The sequence below is a fragment of the Microcaecilia unicolor genome, chromosome 5 (assembly GCF_901765095.1).
Source record: "Microcaecilia unicolor chromosome 5, aMicUni1.1, whole genome shotgun sequence".
Taxonomy (NCBI): Eukaryota; Metazoa; Chordata; class Amphibia; order Gymnophiona; family Siphonopidae; genus Microcaecilia; species Microcaecilia unicolor.
Window position 1 is genome coordinate 157867924 of NC_044035.1, and position 25545 is coordinate 157893468.

The window sequence follows — 25545 nt, forward strand, 5'->3', positions numbered from 1 at the left end:
ATGGATGTTTAAAAAAAATTCCCAAGTACAAATGGAACCACTGCAACACTGTGCTTTGCAAACCCCTGATACTGAGATCTTTGAAGAAACGGGAAATGATCAACAAGCTCTAAGACTGCAGACATGTCCAGGGAAATCAATAGGACATCCCTGTCTCCATCTTAGATTTGATCCATCCAAATTTAACAGGCCAACCAGAACTGTCTCTGTACTATGCTTGGAATGGAAGCTGGCCTGTCTAGGATGCAGAGCATTGGTCTTGGCTAAGAAATCAGATAATTGATGAGTCACAACCTTTTCAACCACCTTTGAGCAAAAGGGAAGTTTGGAAATAGGATAGTATCTAGATGGAAGAGCAGGTTTGGCTCTGGTATTAATTGAGCTGGGGGCGGATACAGGCCTGCTTCCATTCACCAAGAACCAGGCCATATTTAAGATGTCACTGTACTCTCTGTTAATTTATTAATACTTTTAATTCAAACTGTATAAACCTTTTGATAAAAAATAGTTTTACACATATAAACACAAACCCGTGTAACATGCAACACATATCCCCCACCAGTGCTTATAACGTTACTGGAGCTTCTTATTTAATTAAGCATATACATACATCCTCTGCTAAGATATTCTAAATATATCAATATAGCCTTGATGATTATTCGTAGTCCATAATCCATATCATACTTATATTGTCCACTCTATCTTTGAGGTATATAGATGCCAGGTGAAATATATATACCAAGAGCTTTGTATGGGAAGACCCCTTTCAAAGTACTCTTTAATCTTTTGTCTTTTGTCTTTTCAATCCATCCAGTATAGAAGCTTCCAGTGCTAGAAGCACCTATGGCTCATCTTTATTCCACCTTGTTCTCTCATTCAAATCACATTTCCTTCTTCGGTTCTCAATGCGAGTTCGCATTTCGCTCTCAGCTTCATCAGGAGAACCACAGTCAACACCCTAGACGAACACATATAAACCTATATAACATAACACCACACACTCCTCTACAATCCTTATCAAAAAAATATATATATAACAACCATCATTCATCTATTAATATCAAAAACAAGTAATTGGCAACTTACCCAGCGGGCTAATTTCCCGGTCTGGGCCAACAGGAAATGACGACATTCAGCTCTTGAGCGGAGTCTGGATGTCGCATATATATACCACATCCAGCCCCGCCTCCTAACTACCGACTAGTTCAAATCCATTCCACCTCTAAATTTAATCCCAGAGGGATAACAGTTTTCCACTGATAAATAAAGCGTTGTTCAATGTTAAATAAGATTTCACTCACATTGCCACCCCGATTCTCCACGGGAACCTGTAGCAATGCTATGCACTTTATATCTTCTATAGTATGTTTGTGTTCCTTCCAATGAACAACCAAAGGGGCATCATCCCTCATATTCCTGATATTGCTGATATGTTCCGCTAATCTGATCTTCAATTTCCTTTTTGTGTGTCCAATATAATATTTTTTACACGGGCAAATTATACAGTAAACTACCCGTTCACTATTGCAATTCGTAACAGATCGAAGATAAAAATATTTATTTTGAAAACCTGGTATATCTAAAACATTCGTGGACATCGCGTATTTACAATACACACAGTTGTTACATGGGGAATGATGTCCCCCAGATTTGTTCCTGCGAGGACGTTTCACCAACTCACCTAAATTTAATTTACGACTATATGCCATTTTTGGGTGTTCTTTGAACACTGGATGAATACTTAAAATGTGCCAAAACTTATGAATTATTTGTCCGATCATTGGAGCCCTGCGGGAAAACGGAAGAACACAAGCAATTGGTTTAACCTTTGATTTCTGTTTTGGGATAAAAAGCCAATCCCTCTGGGCATATCGGGCCCGTTTGTAAGCCCGTTTAAGTACTGATAGTGGGTACCCTCGTTGGAGAAATCTCTCTGTCATATTATAAGCCTGATTTTTAAATTCTTCTAAAGAAGAACATAACCTACGTAATCTCAAATATTGTCCAACAGGGACCCCTTTTCTTAACGCTGTATGATGGAAACTTGAATAATGTAACAGGGTATTTCTATCAGTACTTTTCCTATAAATGGAAGTCGATAAGTCATCATAATTCGTTTTACTAATTTTAATGTCCAAAAATTCCATGACCTCCCTGGAAATTCGCGCCGTAAATTGAACACATGGATCGGCCCTATTCAGATATTTTATAAATTTACCCAATTCTTCTTCCGAGCCTTTCCAGAACAATATTACATCGTCTATATACCGACGCCATAGCACGATATGTTCGTGCCATGGGGAAGGATAGACGTATTGCTCTTCAAATCTTGTCATATATAGGCAAGCTAATGAGGGAGCAACAGTAGCGCCCATAGCTATACCTCTCTTTTGGCGATAAAACATCTTTTCAAATTGAAAATAATTAAACCCAATGACCCAAAAGAGAAGCTGGCGAAAAGCTAATCTCTTTTCATTAGGGATGTCACACCGTTCCAGATAGGCACCAGCTACTTCAACAACTCCATCTTGGGGTAAATTTGTGTACAGGGCTACTACGTCAAGGCCCACCAAAAAGGTAGTATCCCTAACTAGCCCTTGATCTTTAATCTGATCCAAAGTATGAATAAAATCTGTAGAGTCACGGACATATGAGGCCGCTGTACTAACCCAAGGTTGAAGATACTTATCAACTAATTTTGAAAGAGGTTCTAGTACAGAATCTCTGGTACATACTATCGGGCGTCCCGGGGGGTCCACCATGGATTTGTGAACTTTTGGAACAAAATATATATAAGGGATTTTCGGATTAGGGTGGCAAAGGAATTGTTGTTCTCTTACCGAGAATATCCCATTCATCACTGCCCTTCCTACATACCCAGTTATCAAATTTTGTAGATATCCAGTAGGATCATAGGATAAGCTATCATAGAATTCCCTTTGTTGTAGCTGACGCAACCCTTCTTTTATATACTTTTGTTTATCTAAAATCACTGTGGAACCTCCCTTATCCGCTCGTATTATTATAATTTGCTCATTATTTGCCAGCTGTTGAATACTCAAATATTGATTCAGAGAGAGGTTATACCTGAATGGTATCTTAACCGTCTCCATCCTTTCTAATTCTCTCAACACTAATTTTTGAAATGCCATTATAGATGGATCAGGGGGACCAGGCGGGGACCAACGGGACTTCACTCCTGTGCGTGGTAAAAAACCACCCTCTTCATTTTTGGCTTGAGGGGCATCGAAATATAACCGTAATTTTAACTCTCTAAAAAAATTATACAGCCCTTGTCTGGTGGAAAATGCATCATAAGTCGAGTAAGGGACAAAAGACAGTCCTTTATTTAATACTTCAATCTGATGACGCGAAAGGGCATAATTAGATAAGTTAATTATCGTATTTATTTCTTGATCTTGCGTCCTCTCGTGCTGCTTTTGTTTGTCGTCGATTTGACTACATCTGTTGGTTCCTGAGTCTGTGGCAATAGCCGTAAAAAAGATTCAGGTAAAAGATTGTCAGTATCTAAACCCCCAATGGGCCCTGTCTCCCTTTGTTGTTCTTTTCCCCTTTTAAAATTTTCTTCTCCTGAGGAATCACTTGATGACATTTTAAATTGAACCTTTCTGCTAGACCCTCGGCCCCTCCGTGTTCTACTTCTCTTATCCATCCATCCGTACACATAACCTTTTGTATAATCGTACTCATCTCGTTTATATTTCGACACTTTTAATTCTCGTTGTTGATTTCGATATTGGTCTACTCTGGAACTGTGTTCCTCCCATTGTTTATCAAAGACCGATTTCTCATATGCCAACTTAATACCTGAATCTTTTTTACGGCTATTGCCACAGACTCAGGAACCAACAGATGTAGTCAAATCGACGACAAACAAAAGCAGCACGAGAGGACGCAAGATCAAGAAATAAATACGATAATTAACTTATCTAATTATGCCCTTTCGCGTCATCAGATTGAAGTATTAAATAAAGGACTGTCTTTTGTCCCTTACTCGACTTATGATGCATTTTCCACCAGACAAGGGCTGTATAATTTTTTTAGAGAGTTAAAATTACGGTTATATTTCGATGCCCCTCAAGCCAAAAATGAAGAGGGTGGTTTTTTACCACGCACAGGAGTGAAGTCCCGTTGGTCCCCGCCTGGTCCCCCTGATCCATCTATAATGGCATTTCAAAAATTAGTGTTGAGAGAATTAGAAAGGATGGAGACGGTTAAGATACCATTCAGGTATAACCTCTCTCTGAATCAATATTTGAGTATTCAACAGCTGGCAAATAATGAGCAAATTATAATAATACGAGCGGATAAGGGAGGTTCCACAGTGATTTTAGATAAACAAAAGTATATAAAAGAAGGGTTGCGTCAGCTACAACAAAGGGAATTCTATGATAGCTTATCCTATGATCCTACTGGATATCTACAAAATTTGATAACTGGGTATGTAGGAAGGGCAGTGATGAATGGGATATTCTCGGTAAGAGAACAACAATTCCTTTGCCACCCTAATCCGAAAATCCCTTATATATATTTTGTTCCAAAAGTTCACAAATCCATGGTGGACCCCCCGGGACGCCCGATAGTATGTACCAGAGATTCTGTACTAGAACCTCTTTCAAAATTAGTTGATAAGTATCTTCAACCTTGGGTTAGTACAGCGGCCCCATATGTCCGTGACTCTACAGATTTTATTCATACTTTGGATCAGATTAAAGATCAAGGGCTAGTTAGGGATACTACCTTTTTGGTGGGCCTTGACGTAGTAGCCCTGTACACAAATTTACCCCAAGATGGAGTTGTTGAAGTAGCTGGTGCCTATCTGGAACGGTGTGACATCCCTAATGAAAAGAGATTAGCTTTTCGCCAGCTTCTCTTTTGGGTCATTGGGTTTAATTATTTTCAATTTGAAAAGATGTTTTATCGCCAAAAGAGAGGTATAGCTATGGGCGCTACTGTTGCTCCCTCATTAGCTTGCCTATATATGACAAGATTTGAAGAGCAATACGTCTATCCTTCCCCATGGCACGAACATATCGTGCTATGGCGTCGGTATATAGACGATGTAATATTGTTCTGGAAAGGCTCGGAAGAAGAATTGGGTAAATTTATAAAATATCTGAATAGGGCCGATCCATGTGTTCAATTTACGGCGCGAATTTCCAGGGAGGTCATGGAATTTTTGGACATTAAAATTAGTAAAACGAATTATGATGACTTATCGACTTCCATTTATAGGAAAAGTACTGATAGAAATACCCTGTTACATTATTCAAGTTTCCATCATACAGCGTTAAGAAAAGGGGTCCCTGTTGGACAATATTTGAGATTACGTAGGTTATGTTCTTCTTTAGAAGAATTTAAAAATCAGGCTTATAATATGACAGAGAGATTTCTCCAACGAGGGTACCCACTATCAGTACTTAAACGGGCTTACAAACGGGCCCGATATGCCCAGAGGGATTGGCTTTTTATCCCAAAACAGAAATCAAAGGTTAAACCAATTGCTTGTGTTCTTCCGTTTTCCCGCAGGGCTCCAATGATCGGACAAATAATTCATAAGTTTTGGCACATTTTAAGTATTCATCCAGTGTTCAAAGAACACCCAAAAATGGCATATAGTCGTAAATTAAATTTAGGTGAGTTGGTGAAACGTCCTCGCAGGAACAAATCTGGGGGACATCATTCCCCATGTAACAACTGTGTGTATTGTAAATACGCGATGTCCACGAATGTTTTAGATATACCAGGTTTTCAAAATAAATATTTTTATCTTCGATCTGTTACGAATTGCAATAGTGAACGGGTAGTTTACTGTATAATTTGCCCGTGTAAAAAATATTATATTGGACACACAAAAAGGAAATTGAAGATCAGATTAGCGGAACATATCAGCAATATCAGGAATATGAGGGATGATGCCCCTTTGGTTGTTCATTGGAAGGAACACAAACATACTATAGAAGATATAAAGTGCATAGCATTGCTACAGGTTCCCGTGGAGAATCGGGGTGGCAATGTGAGTGAAATCTTATTTAACATTGAACAACGCTTTATTTATCAGTGGAAAACTGTTATCCCTCTGGGATTAAATTTAGAGGTGGAATGGATTTGAACTAGTCGGTAGTTAGGAGGCGGGGCTGGATGTGGTATATATATGCGACATCCAGACTCCGCTCAAGAGCTGAATGTCGTCATTTCCTGTTGGCCCAGACCGGGAAATTAGCCCGCTGGGTAAGTTGCCAATTACTTGTTTTTGATATTAATAGATGAATGATGGTTGTTATATATATATTTTTTTGATAAGGATTGTAGAGGAGTGTGTGGTGTTATGTTATATAGGTTTATATGTGTTCGTCTAGGGTGTTGACTGTGGTTCTCCTGATGAAGCTGAGAGCGAAATGCGAACTCGCATTGAGAACCGAAGAAGGAAATGTGATTTGAATGAGAGAACAAGGTGGAATAAAGATGAGCCATAGGTGCTTCTAGCACTGGAAGCTTCTATACTGGATGGATTGAAAAGACAAAAGACAAAAGATTAAAGAGTACTTTGAAAGGGGTCTTCCCATACAAAGCTCTTGGTATATATATATTTCACCTGGCATCTATATACCTCAAAGATAGAGTGGACAATATAAGTATGATATGGATTATGGACTACGAATAATCATCAAGGCTATATTGATATATTTAGAATATCTTAGCAGAGGATGTATGTATATGCTTAATTAAATAAGAAGCTCCAGTAACGTTATAAGCACTGGTGGGGGATATGTGTTGCATGTTACACGGGTTTTGTGTTTATATGTGTAAAACTATTTTTTATCAAAAGGTTTATACAGTTTGAATTAAAAGTATTAATAAATTAACAGAGAGTACAGTGATATTTGGTTTAATAATAGTACTTTGTGTTTACAAATAGAATTTTCCCTATTGGATGTTATTAGTCATATTTAAGATGTGTCACAATTGTGCTAAGAAATAGCAAAAGAGTCAATGAATTTCTTGAAGTGTGAAGGCAAAGATCAGTTGTAATTGTTTTAAAGTTATCAAGACTTTGCTGTTAAAAAATATCGTAGGGAGGTTAAACGTCAAAAAGACCTACGATCACTATAGTTATTAAGGCTAGTAAAGAGTAGCAGGGATAACTCGGGTGAGGAAGGTTGTTGCTCGTTGTTTGTTGTTAAAAGGCAGATAAAATAAAGAGCAGAAGGAAAACTCGAATGTTATAGATTTTAATTCAAAGATAGGTGCGACTTGATCTAGGGATAAGTTTGGTTAAGGGAAGGTGGATTGCCAGAGGTGAACTGGTAGTAAGATTCCTGAAGAATCTGGAAGACTGATGGTTGAGTTTGATCAGAGAAACATCATCATCTTTTTAGTAGCAGATCTAACATACACATTGAAGGTAGCAAGTTCAGTGTAATTGGTTTGCAGGACAGCTGTTCTAGACATACTCCATAAATGCACAGCATGGCAAAATAGTCTTTTAAGAAGGTGAAGTAAAATCTATAGACTGGAAAGAGAACAGAATGGCTGAGTAAGATGGCAGATGTTTGAGATTTTATAGTCAGTTCATATGTTTTGACTCTAGTTCTATTGTTTGCTGATAGGATTATAATTTCATTTGCTATTTTGTTGTTTATTGTTTGTGGTTGATTTAGTAGTCAGCAAAGGTACCAGGTTAGTATTGTAGGAAATTGGATTCCTTTATATATCTTCAGAACAGGTACAAAAGACAGCAGTAATAGAAGCTTCTTCCTTGCAACATACTGGACTGCCACTGTAACTCAATCTAGCTCAGGAAGAACAAACTAAGAGCGAGAGAGTAATTTAGTTTCCATGCCCGTGCAATCCTAGACCTTTCTACTGAGACTACCAACAGAACTAGCAGTTAGTGCTGTATTGTGATGGTATGTTTAGTGATGTGGTCACTTCTTTAGTAGGATCTGGACTGAGTCAACTCATTTTATATAACACTACCAGTTGAAGTCCTTATTGACTTTTGTTCCTCTTCCAGTATCTCCTTTTACAGTTGTCTCCTTGTTGACCTGAAAGCATTGGATCATTCCCTTGCTGTCATACCTGGAAAACAGACCTGGTTGGTTCTGAATTCTCACGTACCACCACATTGTTATTGGTCCACTAATAGATGCCATGGTCTACAAAGATTCATTTGATGCTGGGCACTGTTTAAAACCAAAGCACCAGTAACAATTTGTTTTATGTTTCTCAAGATTTCTTATAAGTATCTGTTGTAGTGTCATAGGAAGCCCTTTTAGAAAGCGCATAAGAGGAGAGTTTGATGAGAGTAATTGAGAAGCCTCACACTTCGACTGAAAAACATAGGGTAGGAGCGCTTTCAGGAGGACATTTTTTGTCCAATAAAGAGAGTTGCAGACCTTTAAGACGTGGTAGAATTCTGCAGGTATTGTTATGACCCCAAATGCAAACACCTTGCAGGAATTAGGCACACCACAATGAGTGAATGGATGTAGGCACTGCTGTCTTTCTGCACTCTCCCCCCCCCCCCCCCCCCCACCCCACTTTGACTAAATCATCGCAGTCAATCAGTAAACAATCAGTGATTGTTACTCATTCAAAGGGATTGTATATGTATCAGACTGAAAAGTAGCATCTGTTTTATGGTTTTTGGTTTCATGACTACTGCTGATGCGGAAAGGCAACAATAATGAACACACTAAGAGCTCTGCTAAAGGGAGTAAGTGTGTCTCTGCCATATGTATTGGCAGTAGAGCATCAGTCTGACTCTTGGCTTACTGACTCCAGTTCATGTTTGACTTTTTGAATCTCAATAATGTATGACTCAGATCCTGACTAACAGCAGGCTTGCATGCTCTCAGGCAGCCTAGTTATTTGAGACTCTCTCTCTCTGAAACTGAAAATACAGGAGATCTGAAATTAGTTTATCTTGCTAAATAATAGAAATTCTAGTTTAATTGGAATTTCAGATATTTTACTTAGAACTTACTAAATATATGGAAATGTTAGAGAAATTCGGAATCAATACACTTAAATTACATGTCACAGTTCAGGAAAGGTGATCCCTTGGGTTGCAGCCAAGTTGGCACTAGCTGGTCAACCCGAGGATTAGCTAGGCCCTTACTGACAGCAGTCAAGTCACCCGGGCTAGGCATAAAACAGACAGAACTAGGCACCAGGCCCAACTGGAGCTGAAGACGAGGCTCGGCTGGAACTGAAGACTTGGCAAGAGCTGAGTCAGGATTGGACTGGAGTTGAAGACTTGGCAGGAGCTGAGGCAAGGCTGGACTGGAGCTGAAGGCAAGACTGGACTGGAGACAGGCAAGGCAAGACTGTAACTACTAGACCAAGCAACCCATTGCAAAGGCAGTAGCAGAGTGTCAGGAGCTTCCTAATAAATGCCCAAAACCAGAAGTGATTTGCAGCATGCCTCCGGCGTTTCTGTAAGCGGCCCTTTAAACCAGAATCTTAGACATGTGTGCAGCCCCCCACCCCCCAGGAAGCTATTGATCAATCTGAGCAAGTTTGTGTACTAAATCAGTTTGGAACTGAGAATTCCAAACATCACTAGCAGCAATTAACTGAATATCATCAAATCCCAAATTGTGAATCAATAGCACCAGAGGGGTCAGAATACATATCCTTGTGGGACACCAAAACCAAAAGACAGTCCTTCGAAGTCTGATCATTAATTACTACCTTAGAGATTTGATTTGAAAAAAATGGAACCTTAACCAGTTCAAGGCTACTCCTAAGACCCCTGTCTCCTCTAATCTATTCAACAATAGTGTATGATCTATTACATCAAAAGCCACTATAAGATCAAACTGAATAGCCATCACATCTCTATAGCTCTCTCTATGCGTTAAAACTTGATCAAGCAAATATTCAGTACTATGTCCGGTCCGAAAACTAGGCTGTCTAGGATGACATTAGTCTGTGCCCAGAACTGCACCACCTGTGCAGCCATCTTTTCAAGAATTTTTGCCATCTATGGTAAATTGGCCACAGGTCTAAAACTTTGAAGATCTGAACTAAATAATTGTTTTTTTTCAACAACAGTCTAGTAACAGAGCATTTCCAATTATCTGTGAAAATGCCATCAGATAAACTCCAATTTAAGAGTTCCAAATAAAAACTGGAAAAAAGGACCAATATGCCTTAATCATCTTTCAACCAAGTTTGTCAACAAGAATCAAGTTCATGCCTAAAAAATAAGTCAGAGACTAAAGCAGAGTGAGCTCCATTTACTGCTGCTCTGTTAGGGCCCATAGCAAGGGAACACATTTATAAGTCACCGATATAGATTTGCTGAAATCTAAGTACACCACACCTAGTGCTCTCCCTTGATTCATTTCCCTGATCACCTAATCAAAGAAATTAAGCAGATTGGTTTGATAGCTACCTCTAGTAAAACCATACATCCTAACATCTTGCAATCAATCCATTATATTCCAAAAACTACACTCTCCTTAGTTAATGTTTCCATTAATTTACTTCTCACAGAGGCCAGACTAACCATCCTGTACTTCCTAATCTCCTCCTTACTTCCGCTTTTGTGGAGAGGGACCACATCCATCAATGTCCAGTCCTCTGGACCACTTTCAACTCTAAGTAATCTATATACAGAAAAGTTAAAAGCCTGATATTTAAAGCTATTTAGGGCCAATCAGTAATTTTCATGGTAGTATCTGGATAATGCTGCTGAAAATGATCACTGACCGTCCCAGCGCTATCCAGATAATGCTGAGGTAGAGCCAGATGTTACCCAGTTAGAGGTGATACTCAGTCTGCTAACCAGGTAACTATCCGGATAAAGTTAGAACAGCAAAACAACAATCTTAATTTTATCCAGGGGCCAATCTGAATATCACTGGTACCCAAATAAGTGCTGTTGGCCATTATATACCTAGATTTTCAGTGTGGATACAACCTGGCTGTGAATATCTGAAGGCCAGCATTTCAAAATTTGTTGACTGCTGCATATTGAATATTACCCTCTATGGAGTTAATTCTGTAAGGTAGGCGCTAACAGTTAAGTGAGTTATGTGTCTAAATGTTTAGCAATACTAGTATCTACGCATACGTGGATATACTAATATTCCACCTAAGCACTGTTCTTTAACTATGTGCATATTTTCAATAGCGTGTCATTTTGCAGATGTATGTACAGAGGGGTGCTGTCTGGATGAACACATACAGAATACTGTATTTTACTTGTGTATCACTGGAACGTAGGTTCACATGTACTAGTTTTATGGCTGGTGTAAGTGCTCGTGCCTAAGCACCCTGTCTACCCTGTTAAACGAGTATTCTATAAAGGAAAGTTTAGGGCCTGCATTCCCTTCCAGAATAGGCTCCTACCAGGTGCCCTCTGGACACCTAATTATAGGCGCACAATTATAGAATTACTCCCTAAGGGGGAGATTCTATATCTTTAGCGCATAAACAATCCACTCGGAAAACAGTGCCAACTAAGTGTATTCTATAAGCAGCACCTAGATTTAGGCACAGTATATAGAATATGCTTAGTTGATATTACAGCGCCTAAAACTACATGCCTCTGTTTACACCAACAAAAATGTGGCATAAATCCCGGTGCATAGATTTACTCGTACTGGGCCATATTCTGTATCTACCCACGTAAATTTCAGAACGCCCATTTCCTTCCTATAACCACACCCATTTTTGCCTGCATGCTTTAGCATTTAGGCACAGTGCATTATAGAATATGCTTAGGGAGTTGTGCACATAAATTCTAATTATTGTCAATTTGTGCTTATTATAGCTTGTTAAGTTCTGTTAACAACGCTGATTGGCTCATTAAGCCAGCTCACTTGCATGCACTGTTACAGAATACGCTTGGATTTCGGCATGGATCTCTAGGCATTCTATATAGAATCCTGGGGTAAGTGACTGGCTTAGGCACTGAAGGCTAATGTAAGTTGTCATTAGTCTGAAAGACCCTTGCAGTGGTATGAAATTGATCTATACAGAGGCCTTTTGGCTTGCTTGGCATACTGGCTGTTCTGCAGGCTGTTTGGGTGCTGGCCTGCTGATTTTCTCAGTTTTATTTCTGTGAGATGAAGGATTGATGATCATGGAGATAGCTGCCATTTGACATTTGTTTGTTGTTGTTTGATTTATTAAATGTTCATGGCCCTTATCTTATGAACAATTCATCTTTATAGCTGTAAACCATGGCTCTCTGTCTCCTTCACCTAGAAATTCAGAGCTCATTGGTGCTGTTCCTTATCGACTAATTTCTTCATTACCTGAACATCTTGCTGGACAGTGCTGGTGGTTTCTGGGAAAATGTTAAAAAGTTTGGGTGCAGGTGTGATTTTCAGGCTCAGAGGGAAACATTTTCCTGTATATTCTGTTTTATGCTCTCTCTCTCTCTCTCTCTCTCTCTCTCGCTCTCTGTCTCTCTCTGTCTTTTTGCTTGTCTCATTCCTTTTTATTTACTGTGTTGTGCCTTTTGCTTGTATTGTTTACGAAGCATTTTTCTTTTAGAAGTTCACTTGAGGAAAGAAAGTTGATGAATGGATTTATCAGAGATCTTTCTAGGGGCCACTTTCTGTTCAGTATCTGTGTGACTGCTGTTGCAGAGGGATTAATAGAAAAAAAATTCAGATTGAGGAATGATCTATGAAAGCTTTAGGAGTGGTTGATGCTTTGCATGCAAGTTTGAATTAAAAATTGCAGGGTCAGGGTACAAAAACCCAAGCGATAGGCATGAGCTATTGATACCATGAGTCCAGAAAGAGTCCTCAGTTGGCCATGCCTACTGATCTCAAGGAAGCAAACAGCACAGTAGGTTGAAAGCCCAAAACCAAAGAAAGACAGTATGCAGAAAGAGATTGCCTAACTAGTAAAAAGGAGGTGGTAACCCTGCTATACAGGTCATTGGTGAGACCTCACCTGCCTATTGTCTCCAATTCTGGATACCTTAATTCCAAAAGGATACAGATGGAGGCAGGCCAGAAACGGTCTACCAAAATGTTGCACCAGAGGTCTTATGAGACTTGAGGACTTAATTGACTTAGCTTCTAAAGTCTGCAGCAGCATCGATTACTCCTGTTCCCACATTTTTCCCTTACATCTCTTCACATCCCAACAGCTAGGGCTCTGCCTGCAGGCACCACAAATGAAATTGTAGTTGCCCAAGGGACAGGGCCTTAGAGATTTTTCCATCCTTGCCTATAAGGGATGTCTGGGCATTGAGGTGACACCGTTAAAGTCTGACCCTTTCTAAAGAAAGGAGAGGAAGAAGGAAAACAAAGTAAATGACAGCAGATAAAGACCCACACAGTCATCCAGTCTGCCCAACAAGGTGGCAAGAGCCGCACCCGCCACTCTGTGTGGGCCCCAGTCACCATTCTTAAACGCTGGTTGTCAAGTCTCCCCTGTATAACCATATAAGCAGCCAAACATAATGTAGTCTTGGTTATAACTACATATCATCCCTAACACCCCTAAAGTTTTAGAAGAAAGAATAAGAAGCCAGAGAGGAAGCTAATAAGAAGACCAAGAGAGCAAAAGGAGACAGAAATAAACTACTAGTTTGAAAGTTGTTTGTTACATGTGAGGATTGTGCTAGCTGGGCTTTGCTTAGGGCTAGGGAAAATACCTGGTATGTGCTCGTCATCTCCAGCCTTGTGGTCAGTGGAGTGAATAAAATATTTTTCTGAAAGGATAGAGGGGGGAGGCATGTGATGCTGTGCTCTGAAAATCTTCTCTTAAAAATGTATCCCTCTTGGCAGCTCTGTGGAAGTGTAGGACTGCAGTTATAATACACAAATCCTGATAGCAGAGTAACTGGAGCCGTAACATTGAGGTGTGAACCCCCTCCCCCCCTCAATTCGTCACTCACGAATTCAAATGGCAACTCATTTAAAACTGCTACTGGTTAGCTCAGTCAGCTGTGGTACTTAATACACCTGACTGGACTGTAAAATTCTTCTTCACTTATATTTTCTCATTTCTTCTGTTAGATAAACCCAGTGGTGTGCTGGAGCTGGATCGCACTGGCTCGCGAGAGCCGTTTGTAAATTTTTCCTGAATTTTGTGAGCTAGTTGTTAAGCCCACTCCAGCACAGCGCAGCAAGAAGAGGAGAAAGAGAACCATGGCACAGCGGGTCACTTCCACCTCCTGCACAAGCTTAGACCTGTTTATGTGAACCGCGATCCCGCGGTTCACATAATCAGGTCTAAGCTTGTCCAGGAGGCAGAAGTGATCCACTGTGCTGCGATTCACTTCCTCCTTGCTGGGGGGGAGCTCAGCAGGGGAGAGGAAGAGCGAGTAACTGTGGCTGAAAACGAGAAGAGGTAGAGAAAAGGTGAGTATCTTCTCATGCTGTTCCTCTAAACTGCGAAGAGCAACGATATTATTCAGATTCTCAAATTACATTTACAGACTTCACTTGGCTTCGGAGTTGATTGTGAGGACAAAAATGACATCACACACATGGCATGAAACATTTCAATCGCATCCCAAACATGGCTGCTCTCTTAGGGACTCGGGGAAGTGGCAGGGAATCAGACATAAAAGATTTAAAATACAATGTTTGTTGGTAAAGGGTTGAGAATGATGTAAAGTTGCAAATGTTTGGGCTCCTCAGGTCTATGCTTCAGGTGCTGAGGAAGCTTGAGGAAAGGTCCTACTGTAAATAGTTCCACATACTCACTTCATCATCATTATCACTTTAAAACTGGTTAGTTTTGCAGATGATAATTATATGTTTTCATTCCACAAAAGACTTTTCTTGGTAGTTAAAAGCTCTCTTGAAGCAGTCTGTGTAGTAGTAGAGGTTGGACGTGGCTGCAGCAAAGGGAAGAGAAATGGGACTTGATATACCGCCTTTCTGAGGTTTTTGCAACTACATTCAAAGCGGTTTACATATATTCAGGTACTTATTTTGTACCAGGGGCAATGGAGGGTTAAGTGACTTGCCCAGAGTCACAAGGAGCTGCAGTCAAAGGAATGTTCAGAGCAAGTAATGGGTCAACAGGTCAAATGAGTTGAAAATGTGCTGTTTAGATGGGTCTGTGTATTAAAAGTGTGATCCATTTTTTAAAATGAAAGACCTATATATTGAAGTTCAATTTCAAATATTACCTCACAACTATCTATTACAGTGGTCATTTCTAGGTGGGATCACTTGGGAATGGAGTTTAGCAAGGTAGCAGAATGCTTGGGAATAGCGTTCTCCTTGTTGAACAGTTACAGAATTATTTGTCATTGATTATATTCAATATATTGTGGGTAAGTCATGGATAACGGGCCACATAATTGATGTTATTTGTCACTGGTTTCATGGGCAAACAGGCAGTGTTAACAGAGTAAAAAGGGTGAGTGTCATGGGGGGGGGGGGTGTTTGGGGCAGACAAAAGGGGTGAGAGTGCCATGGGGGAGGGGTGTTTTGCAGGGTTTCCTTCCTGCTGAGCAGGGTAAGGGAAGGCAGTGACACTCTAGGTGCACCAGGTTTTGGGGGGTTTTTTTAGAGAGAGAGCCCGTTGTTAAACATTTACCAACACACCACTGGATAAACCAGCCCCATGTCAATAAACATCTGAAATGTCATACAAAGATTCTTTTAAAGAACAGTGTTCTATAGGTAGCCAGTGTAAAGTTAACAAAGTAGTAGACCTCTGCCACCTTGACGCATGAATAGTAACCCATACCACTACATTTTGTGCTATCTGCAGTTTACACATAACTCTTTAAGGAAGAGCTGTCACCTGAACTTCCGATGGAACTCCTGTAGCCCTAACTAAGGACGGATCTCCCTATCACACAAGTGAGCTGAAGTTTTCTGAGCTACGTCAAGCACTTGTGCCTCCAAACTTAGTGGTCAATCTAGGATCACTTCCAAGTTCTTAACCTCAGTTTTAATCTGTGAATGATTCTCTTCCACCCTCAAGGCCAACAGTTCCATCTTGCCCACATTCAGTACTAATCCATGCCCCCATATTCATTGATGCCATAGAATTAACCAGAGGGAAACTGTTGAAGCAGATATGCAGGCATATCGCTGTGTCTAAGGAGAATTCTTCTCATAGTTGTTTAGTTATTTACCAAGGCTTGATATACCGCAAAATGCCAGTAAATTGTTACAATGCGGTTTACAAGTGTCAGAGCTCTAGAAGTGATGTTTGTTTGGCCCTTTACAGTGTTTTTGAGTGGTCAGGGTGTAGGAACAAGGAACACAAGGATGTTTAAAAAAAAAAAAAACTTTTTGAAAACTCTAAACTGCTAGTACAGGTCCATTGGAAACATTCCTACTCATGAGTTCACATAGCACTCTTTATCTCGTCAGCTATTTCAACTAATGAATTAGCTCTTTTTCAAGGAAAAATTATGTCTTTGCAGAATTCAGTGATGTGTGTCCCACCTTCTCCCCAACCTGGCAATATAGCCAGAGTCCATGTTCCTCTTTGGACTCAGATGTATGGTCTGAATTTCAAACCCTGACTACTACTGGATTGATTAAAATGTTGGAGTTATTAAGGCCTGTTACTACTATTACAGATCCGCTGCCAGCATATCTTTTCAAACGCTTCCTGGACACACTTCTTCTGTCCTTTGACTGTGTGTCAGATGCGCCTTGGTATAGGTTTTTCCATATTTTGGAAGCAAGCAGTAATTAGTCCCATTTTAAAGAAAAGGAATCTTTATCCTGAGTTCATTGTAAACTACTAACTTTTCTCTAATTTCATGTTCTTATCTAAAGTCCTGGAGAAGGTTGTATTATTGCAGCTTGTCTACATTCCTAGATCAACCATTAGTTTTGCATCCTAAACAGTGTAGTAAGTTTTGCAGAGGTCATAGCACAGAGTCTTTATTGACGGGGTTGCTAAATGAAATTAGACTACATTGGGATGCTGGCAGATGTGTTTTGCTGATTCTGCTATATCTGGGCATAGCTTTTGACCTAGTGAATCATGAGTTTCTTTTGTTCTGGTTACAAGATATTGGCATGAAAGGAACAGTATTATCTAGCTGGTTGTACATTTAAGGTGTATCACAAGTCTAGTTTTTTTGTGCCCTTGTATCTTGGAAAATAGGGCCCCACAAGGTTCCTTGCTCTCATCAGTATTGTTCAACGTCTTTGTGATTTATTTTTTGTTTTATTTTTGTTACATTTGTACCCCGCACTTTCCCACTCATGGCAGGCTCAATGCGGCTTATATGGGGCAATAGAGGGTTAAGTGACTTGCCCAGAGTCACAAGGTCTGCCTGTGCCTGAAGTGGGAATCGAACTCAGTTCCTCAGTTCCCCAGGACCAAAGTCCACCACCCTAACCACTAGGCCACTCCACTCCTTTAATGTCTTCAATTTAATCACAAGTTCAGAGCCCCATTCATGTTTTGTGGATATGATACTCACAATGTCAATAAGATACAAATGAAACATCTTAAATAGGCAGCCGGGGGGGGGGGGGGGGGGAGGAGGAGGAGTCAAATGCAGTTGAGACACATAGATAAGGTAGATTTCTTGTAGAAGGATCACTGCTTTACCAAGGAAGCATCTTGTATCTAACTAGAGCAGAAAAGTAATTTTTTTCAGGCCATTTCATGGCATGTTGTTATGATCTGCTGTGTTCTGCTGTTAATTGCTCCTTAAATATCTGCCCTGTAGTACTGTTCACTTTTAGACTTCAGAGGCATGGCTTAGCACAGTAGTTCCCAAACCTAGTCCTGGAGGCACTCCAGCCAGTCAGGTTTTCAGGATATCCACAATGAATATTCACGAGAGAGAGATTTGCAGGCAGTGCATTCAGATTTCTCACATGAATATTCATTGTGGATATCTTGAAAACCTGCTTGCTGGAGGGCCTCCAGGACCAGGTTTGGAAATCACTGGCCTAGCATACAGGGAATTCATCTCTCCAGCCATGCAAACTCTCAATTCTCCAGCGTCTTCCTAATCTGCATATTGTATATGTTTTTATGTTTAATAAAAAATAATTTGATATACTGCCTAATCTAATGGATATGTCTAGGCGGTTTACATTAAAGGCATAACATAGGAAAAGGAATGCCAATTTTAGATGGGACAGATGCAGGCAATGAAGTCACACACATACTTCAAAATAAAATCAGGGTAAATGGCTATAAACAGCTAATACAGGCAATGGACTAGGCAAACTATCCAACTCCATCTTTTTCTTTTGGCAAGGAAGTGCTTTTATACACACACAGCATATTCCTCCTCACAAACAGCACCACTGTTAGCATAGGTTTTTTGTTTTAAAATCATTTTTAGTGAAAACAAGTTCAGGATACAACTGGAATAAAAACATTCCAGAACATCTATATAGACAAACACTTATCAATACAACAATGTCGAGTTGACACCTCAACAAGAAAATATTCCCCTAACAACTCACCCAATTCCCCCCCCCCCCCCCCCAAAATCGTCTGTAACATAGTTTTTAATAGTTGTGAACTTTAAAAATTTCACATATTGGGCTAACATTATGGTTGCCACTGAGGCCTACTGGAGAAGGCATTCTGTTTGCTGACAATATGAAACACCGTTGCCTGACAGGAGATGTTAGATGATATTTCTAACTCTGGCTATTCCTCTTGTAATCTTTCTTGCAGTTTGATCGCCATGAGCCAGTGAATGGGCACATCACAGAGCGTCAGTTTGGCAGCATGCTGCTGGCGTACAGCGGGGTACAGTCAAAGAAGCTCACTCAGATGCTGAAGCAACTCAAGAAACACTTTAAAGACGCAGAGGTAGGTGCAGCCTGCATTCAGTAAACATAGTGGGGGTGAAGCCTGAGCCCAAGCATTTGTCTTTTCTGTTGACGTGCCAAATAGGTTTGAGGGAGGCGGTCTCAGTACTAGCCACAAGATAGAAAAAAGCAAAACAAGAAAGCTCTTTCAACTGCATTCACCTACAATGTAAACAGCCCCAACAAAGCCTAATGAAAGCCTAAGCCATATTACTGTTCATGTTTTCTGCCCTTTTAGACCATTAATGGTGGAATGAAAGCTCTTTGTCTTGCCATCTTTCCTGTCCAAGAGGACATTAAAAATGAACAGTGCTGTGGGTTAGACTTTCTTTAGGTTTGCTATTTCCTGTGTGCTTTAAAATAGGTATTCGAATAGCACTGCTGGTAGAAAAAAAGTGTGTTGAGAAACAGAGAAAAATGAAGGCAGATAAAGACCGTATGACCTATCCATGCCATCTACTCTCCCTCAGAATAGAAACATGGGGAAATGATAACTCTTTAGATTGCAGCTGAATGCTATTGATAACTGCAGTATTGGCTATGTTTCTGAATAACCTGCTCTTCTTTATTCTTTCATTTGTGGGTCATAAGTACATAAGTATTGCCACACTGGGACAGACCAAAGGTCCATCAAGGCCAGCATTCTGTTTCCAACAGTGGCCAATCCAGGTCACAAATACTTGGCAAGATCCCCCCCAAAAAGTTCAATACATTTTATGCTGCTTAACCCAGAATCAAGCAGTGGATTTTCCCCAAGTCATTTTAATAATGGTCTATGAACTTTTCCTTTAGGAAGCCATCAAAACCTTTTTAAACCCCGCTAAGCTAACCGCCTTTACCACATTCTCTGGCAACGAAATCCAGAGTTTAATTACGTGTTGAGTGAAGAAAAGTTTTCTCCAATTCATTTTAAATTTACTACTTTGTAAATTTGTCTGTATGGCTTGAAAACTGGCTAGCAAAGGAACTGGCTCAGGCTCGGTGGGCCCTTTGGTTGTAGAGAGGGCACATCGGGTGGGGCGGAAGATGGAAAATTGTGGACGACCAAGAGTCGTTATAGCAAGGATCCTCAATTACAAACATAAAATAGAAATTCTTCATGGATTCCGTTTGAAAAGAGACAATTTACGTTACGATGACCAACGAGTGTTAAATTTCCAGGATTTTTCACCAGGAGTACAAGAGCAACGTCGTCAGTTCCACCCCTTATGTACAGCTCTCATAAAGAAGGGCATCAGATTTATGCTTTCTTACCCAGCACAGTTGAGGATCTTGCTTCAGGAAAATTGGCACAGTTTTAAATTGGTGTCAGAAGCGAAAGCCTTCCTCGCTGAGAAAGGCCAATTAGATGTTGACTGATATAAGCAAATGCTGGTTTCAGATGGAAAGTTTTATATGTCTAACTGTTTGTTTTCAGGAAGAATGCTAATGGGATGAACAAGAACATTCTGTATGGTGGTTGTTGGGGGGTGGGGGTCCCTAGCATCTACGAAGATCTTTCATTCCCCCAGATAGTTTAAATCTGGGTGAATGGTTTGGGAAAGTTTTGGGTATTTGAGAGGGCAGGGAAAGTTCGGGTAGTGGGTGGAGATAGGGGTTCGATAACTAATCTATGCCAACAAGTAGATAAATTAGGAGTATATGGGAGCGAAAGTAGGGACATATTGTTGAGAGAGCAGTTGTGGGAATTGCAGTGTGGATTGTTTGGGAAATCTATGGACATTTTGAAGTTATGGAATGTGTTGAACATTGTGATTAAGCAAGGAATATGCCAGAACCTACTCTTAATAGCAGTGGAAATTTATCTGTTCATTTTATTTGATCAAGTTCACAAATGCCTATTCGATTAACTACATGGAATGTGGGGGGGGGGGGGGGGGGGGGGGCATAACGTCCCCAGTAAAACGTTCAAAAATTCTTTCCTTCTTAAACCGACACAAGATTGATATAGCCTATTTGCAAGAGACCCGACTCACAGATCTAGAACATTTATTTATTTTATTTATTTTAGTTACATTTGTACCCCGCACTTTCCCACTCATGGCAGGCTCAATGCGGCTTACATATACAGGTACTTATTTGTACCTGAGGCAATGGAGGGTTAAGTGACTTGCCCAGAGTCACAAGGAGCTGCCTGTGCCTGAAGTGGGAATCGAACTCAGTTCCTCAGTTCCCCAGGACCAGAATCCACCACCCTAACCACTAGGCCACTCCTCCACATACGAAGCTACAGCGATCATGGGTCGGAGAAATATATGCATCCTCTCCCCAGGGTAGAAAAGGGGGAGTGGCAGTTTTATTTTGGAAAGGCACCCTGTACAAAGCATCCCTGATAGATAAGGGAACTCGAGGTAATTACATATTACTTTGCCTGTGGCTGCAAGGTATAGCGCTTCTCCTATTAGTTTTATATGGCCCTAATCAGCAAGACCCTAGTTTTTTCAGTCTCTAATTAAGTCATGTTTACAATTTAGTGCACAGCGCTTGGTGGTTCTGGGAGACTTAAATTTGGTTTCGGATCCATTGATGTTCTAATCAGGCCTGCCTGCATTATAAAGGATATTGGACAGATACTTTCACTATGTTTTCTCGATCTCTCAACTTAATAGATCCATTGCGGGCCTTACACCCTAGTAAGAGGGATTATACTCACCGCTCTACAGCGCATGGAACACAAGCCAGGTTAGATTACATCTTAGTAGAACGTTCATTCTTTGCTGCCATTAGATCCGTGATAATAGGCCCTGAAGAGATTTCGGATCATGCTCCAGTATGGATGGACTTAGAAACTACCGCTGAACAAGGGGGAGGTCCAGGTTGGAGATACCCAGCTTACTTACAAAAAGATCCGCACTTTCAAAAATATGTGCAAGACAAATGGTATAATTATGCTCTCAATAATGCAGTACTTGAGGATCAGCCAATTTTATTTTGGACAGCCTCTAAGGCTGTGTTGAGGGGAGATATAATTGCGTACGTGTGTGCTTATTACATTTAGAAGACCAGTTGAAAAAGGTAAAGCAAACTCATATTAGACAACCCACTCGTAAAACTCTCGAAAACCTCCATACCACACAAGTGGCGCTTAATACTTTGTTGCATGAGAGGGAGTCTCATTCTATTTTTTATCGCAAGTATAAATTGCACCAATACGGGAATCACCCAGGCCGCTTACTTGCAAATGTGATAAAAAATTTGGGAGGGTCAAGAATGATAGCGGCCCTAAGGGATCCCTCCGGCAAGTTAACAAATAACCAGGGGAAAATAGCACAAATACTTACTACTTATTTCACCTCTCTATATGCAGCAGAAGAGAATATATCGGAATTACGCTTGACTAACTATTTCGAGAAGGCAAGATTACCTAGATTGAATACTCAGGAGATAGATTCTCTTAACGCCCCTTTACAGTTGTCGGAATTGCAGGCGGCAATTAAGACATTAAAGTTACACTCGGCTCCAGGACCGGATGGTTACTCAGGGGAATATTATAAGTCACTGCCACTAGAGGCATTGGGAGCACTATTGACAGATTATGATGAAATGATAAGGAGGGGCTTCTTTCCATCGTAAATTAATACGGCTTTAATAACCCTAATACCTAAACCGGGTAGGCCTAGCGATAATGCAGAGTCCTATAGACCCATATCGCTTTTAAATGTAGATGTAAAATTGTTATCTAAGATATTAGCTGAGTGTTTAGCTCCAGTTCTCCCCAGATTGATAGGCCCTCAAGAGGTGGGGTTTGTCAGACACCGCCAGTCGGTACTTTAATGTTAGATGCCTGTTGCTTGCAATGGCTGAGTGCCAAGAATCTAAAACACTCTCTCTGATAGTGAGCTTGGATGCAGAAAAGGCCTTTGACAGGGTCAGATGGAATTATTTATTTCAAGTTTTGGCATATATGGGATTCCAGAACTGGTACTTGAGGGCACTACAATCCCTGTATAACAAGCCAACGACTTCTCTGTTGGTGAATGGTATCAGGGAATCAGAATTCCCGATTGCGTGGGGAACTAGACAGGGGTGCCCGCTTTCGCTTATACTGTTTGTACTTTCCCTGGAGCCCTTATTACGTCAAATTTCCGTATCGAGCAAGGTGAAGGGGGTGATTTTGGCTGGGCAGCACATTAAAGCATTGGCATATGCAGATGACCTATTGCTGGTATTGACGGACCCATTTAGATCACTAGATTCATTGTTAGCCTGCTTGCAGCAGCATGGGCAACACTCGGGATTTAAGTTAAATCTTACAAAATCTCAGGTCCTGTTGATGATGCCTGACACGCGAATGAATTGGCGGGGACAATTTCCTTTCAGTTGGGTATCGGGACCATTTTAATACTTGGGTGTGTATATATCCGCAGACCTTACGCAATTATATACCATAAATATTCAACGCCTCTTACAGGAGACGCAGCTAAAATTACAGGCATGGGGGGTATTGCCTATCTCTCTGCTAGGGCGAATAGCATTGTATAATACGTTCATTATACCTAGATGGCTGTATGTGTTTCAGTTATTGCCATTGTATTTGACAATATCAGATGAAAAAAGACTGAATAAGTTATTGAAAAGTTTTCTTTGGAGGGGGAAAAGAGCTCGTCTCCCCTTGTCAGTAATGCAGATCTCAGTAGAATATGGTGGTCTGGGATTGATAAGTATGAGACGTGTAACAATAGCAAGTGGTATGAGACATATTAATGATTGGTTTCGTTCAGTGTCTGATTATTCTAATACAACTTTAGAACTCCAGCTGTCGCCCAGTGTGCATTTCAGTAACCTCTTGCATGTGGCCGGAGGTACAGTTCCAAAAGTGCTGAAGCTGTCTTCCATCATGACCACTCCTAAAGCGACATGGAAGTGGATTTGCCGTTTATACCGTTTCTCTCCAAGGGTGTCACCGTATTTGTCAATTTGTAATAACCCAGCTTTTGAACCGGGCTGTATATACCCTGCCTTTCGTAAATGACAATAGTGTGGAGTGGTATACTTACTGCATGTGGTGACAACAAATGGAGGAATTAAACCCTTTGATGACCTCCAATCAGAATATGCAGTTCCTTCCAAAGATACTTTTCATTATGCACAACTGAGGCATTACATTAGTACACTTCCATGGGGGGACCTGGCTGAAGACGTGTAGGTAGAACTCTCTACAGCTTATTCTCTAGAGGCGCAACAGAGAGTGTGACTCTCTTTTCACCATCGGCACATAAAAGACTCTCCGCCTTATAATCAAAAGAGAAAGACGCCCATATTGCGACCCAAATCGGGAGATGGGCGTCCGTTTCCCGTGGGCGCCCAAATCGGTATAATCGAAACCCGATTTTTGGCATCCTCAACTGCAGTCCATCACGGAGACGAACAAAGATCACAGGGGCGTGTCGAAGGTGGGACTGGGGCGTGGTTATCGGCCGAGGAGAGATTTATTTATTTATTTATGTTAATTTATATACCATATCTTACTGCAACTGCAAAACAGAACGGTTTACATATGTATAAAAACAACTAATGTATACAAACAAACGAACATAGGAACTCCATTCATGACAGGAAAGCACAGCAAATCAGAATAAACTGCACAATAAAATCAATACAAATTAAAAATCTAATATACAGTTAAGCTACCATTCCATATCATCATGCTGATCAATCCATAGACTGGTGGGTTGTGTCCATCTACCAGCAGGTGGAGATAGAGAACATACATTCCCTCTTCCCTTGTCTCCCTGAGCTCATGTCTTCCCCCCCCTCTCCTAGCATTTCCTCTTCCCTTGTCTCCCCAAGCTCATTTCTCTTCCACCTTTGTCTTCCCACCTTCCTTCCAGCCAGTCCTAGGCAGTCTCCACCCATGTTTGCCTTTCCCAACTGTTGGCCTCCACATGTTTCTCCCAGCCAGTTCTGGGTTCCTCCCTCTCCTGCTCTCCTCCTTCCCTACCATCAGTTTGGAACAACTGCCTTCTGAACATGCTTCTCTCAGAGTTTGAGTGGTGCAGTTAATGTCTCATGAGATCATCCTGGAGTTTGGGCACCCTGCGACTCACTCTGTGAGAGCTGTGTGGTGCAGGGTGGCACTGACTTCAGGAGAAGGGGAGGCGAGGCTTTTCATTTCTCTTTTCCTGCCTACTACTACTACTACTACTACTTAACATTTCTAGAGCGCTACTAGGGTTACGCAGCGCTGTACAAATTAACAATTAAGGACGGTCCTTGCTCGGCTCCCACATTCTGCCCAAAAGGCCTTGCAGGAAGGGAAGTCTATGCAAATTCTGCATTGCACAATTCAACATAAATCCCTGAGGGGTAATTTTAGGTGCATCAGAATTCTGCATACACAGATTTATACTGCTGATCAGCATGGTGACATCCAAGGTTACAGAAATCGATGAGTGTAGTATATCTAAACAATTTTTTAAATATTAAGGCACTTACCTCTTTTCAAAAATAAAATCAAAAGGAAGTATTAATCTTGTTCAGTGTGGTCAACAAATTTAAATGATTATCTGCAAATATTTATCTTCATTCTGCTGCTGCAGCTGTGGATTTGATTTTTAACAGCAGTAACTCTTTAAAGGATAACAGCATGAGTTTTCTTTATGATTAGAACTAGAGACCTTGCATTCTAGCATTTAAGTAGAAAGGGCACATTTTATTACTGCCCTGCTCTTACAGTGAATACATTTGCGTAGAGGAGACACTGAGATTAATCACTGCCAGTAGTTAGCTGTGAAGAGCACCTAGCTAATATCCTGAAGGGAAAACAATTAACAGT

The 25545-nt window shown here is 40.7% G+C and overlaps 1 protein-coding gene across 5 annotated transcripts in view; it reads left to right on the forward strand.

Annotated features, from left to right (window-relative positions):
• Window positions 1-25545, forward strand: part of MICU1 (mitochondrial calcium uptake 1) — a 407340-nt gene that overhangs the window by 342185 nt on the left and 39610 nt on the right. For all 5 annotated transcript variants that reach the window (XM_030203485.1, XM_030203487.1, XM_030203486.1 and 2 more), the window contains one exon: window positions 18634-18771. In XM_030203485.1, the coding sequence (XP_030059345.1) occupies window positions 18634-18771 (138 nt within the window). The remainder of the gene's footprint in view (window positions 1-18633; window positions 18772-25545) is intronic.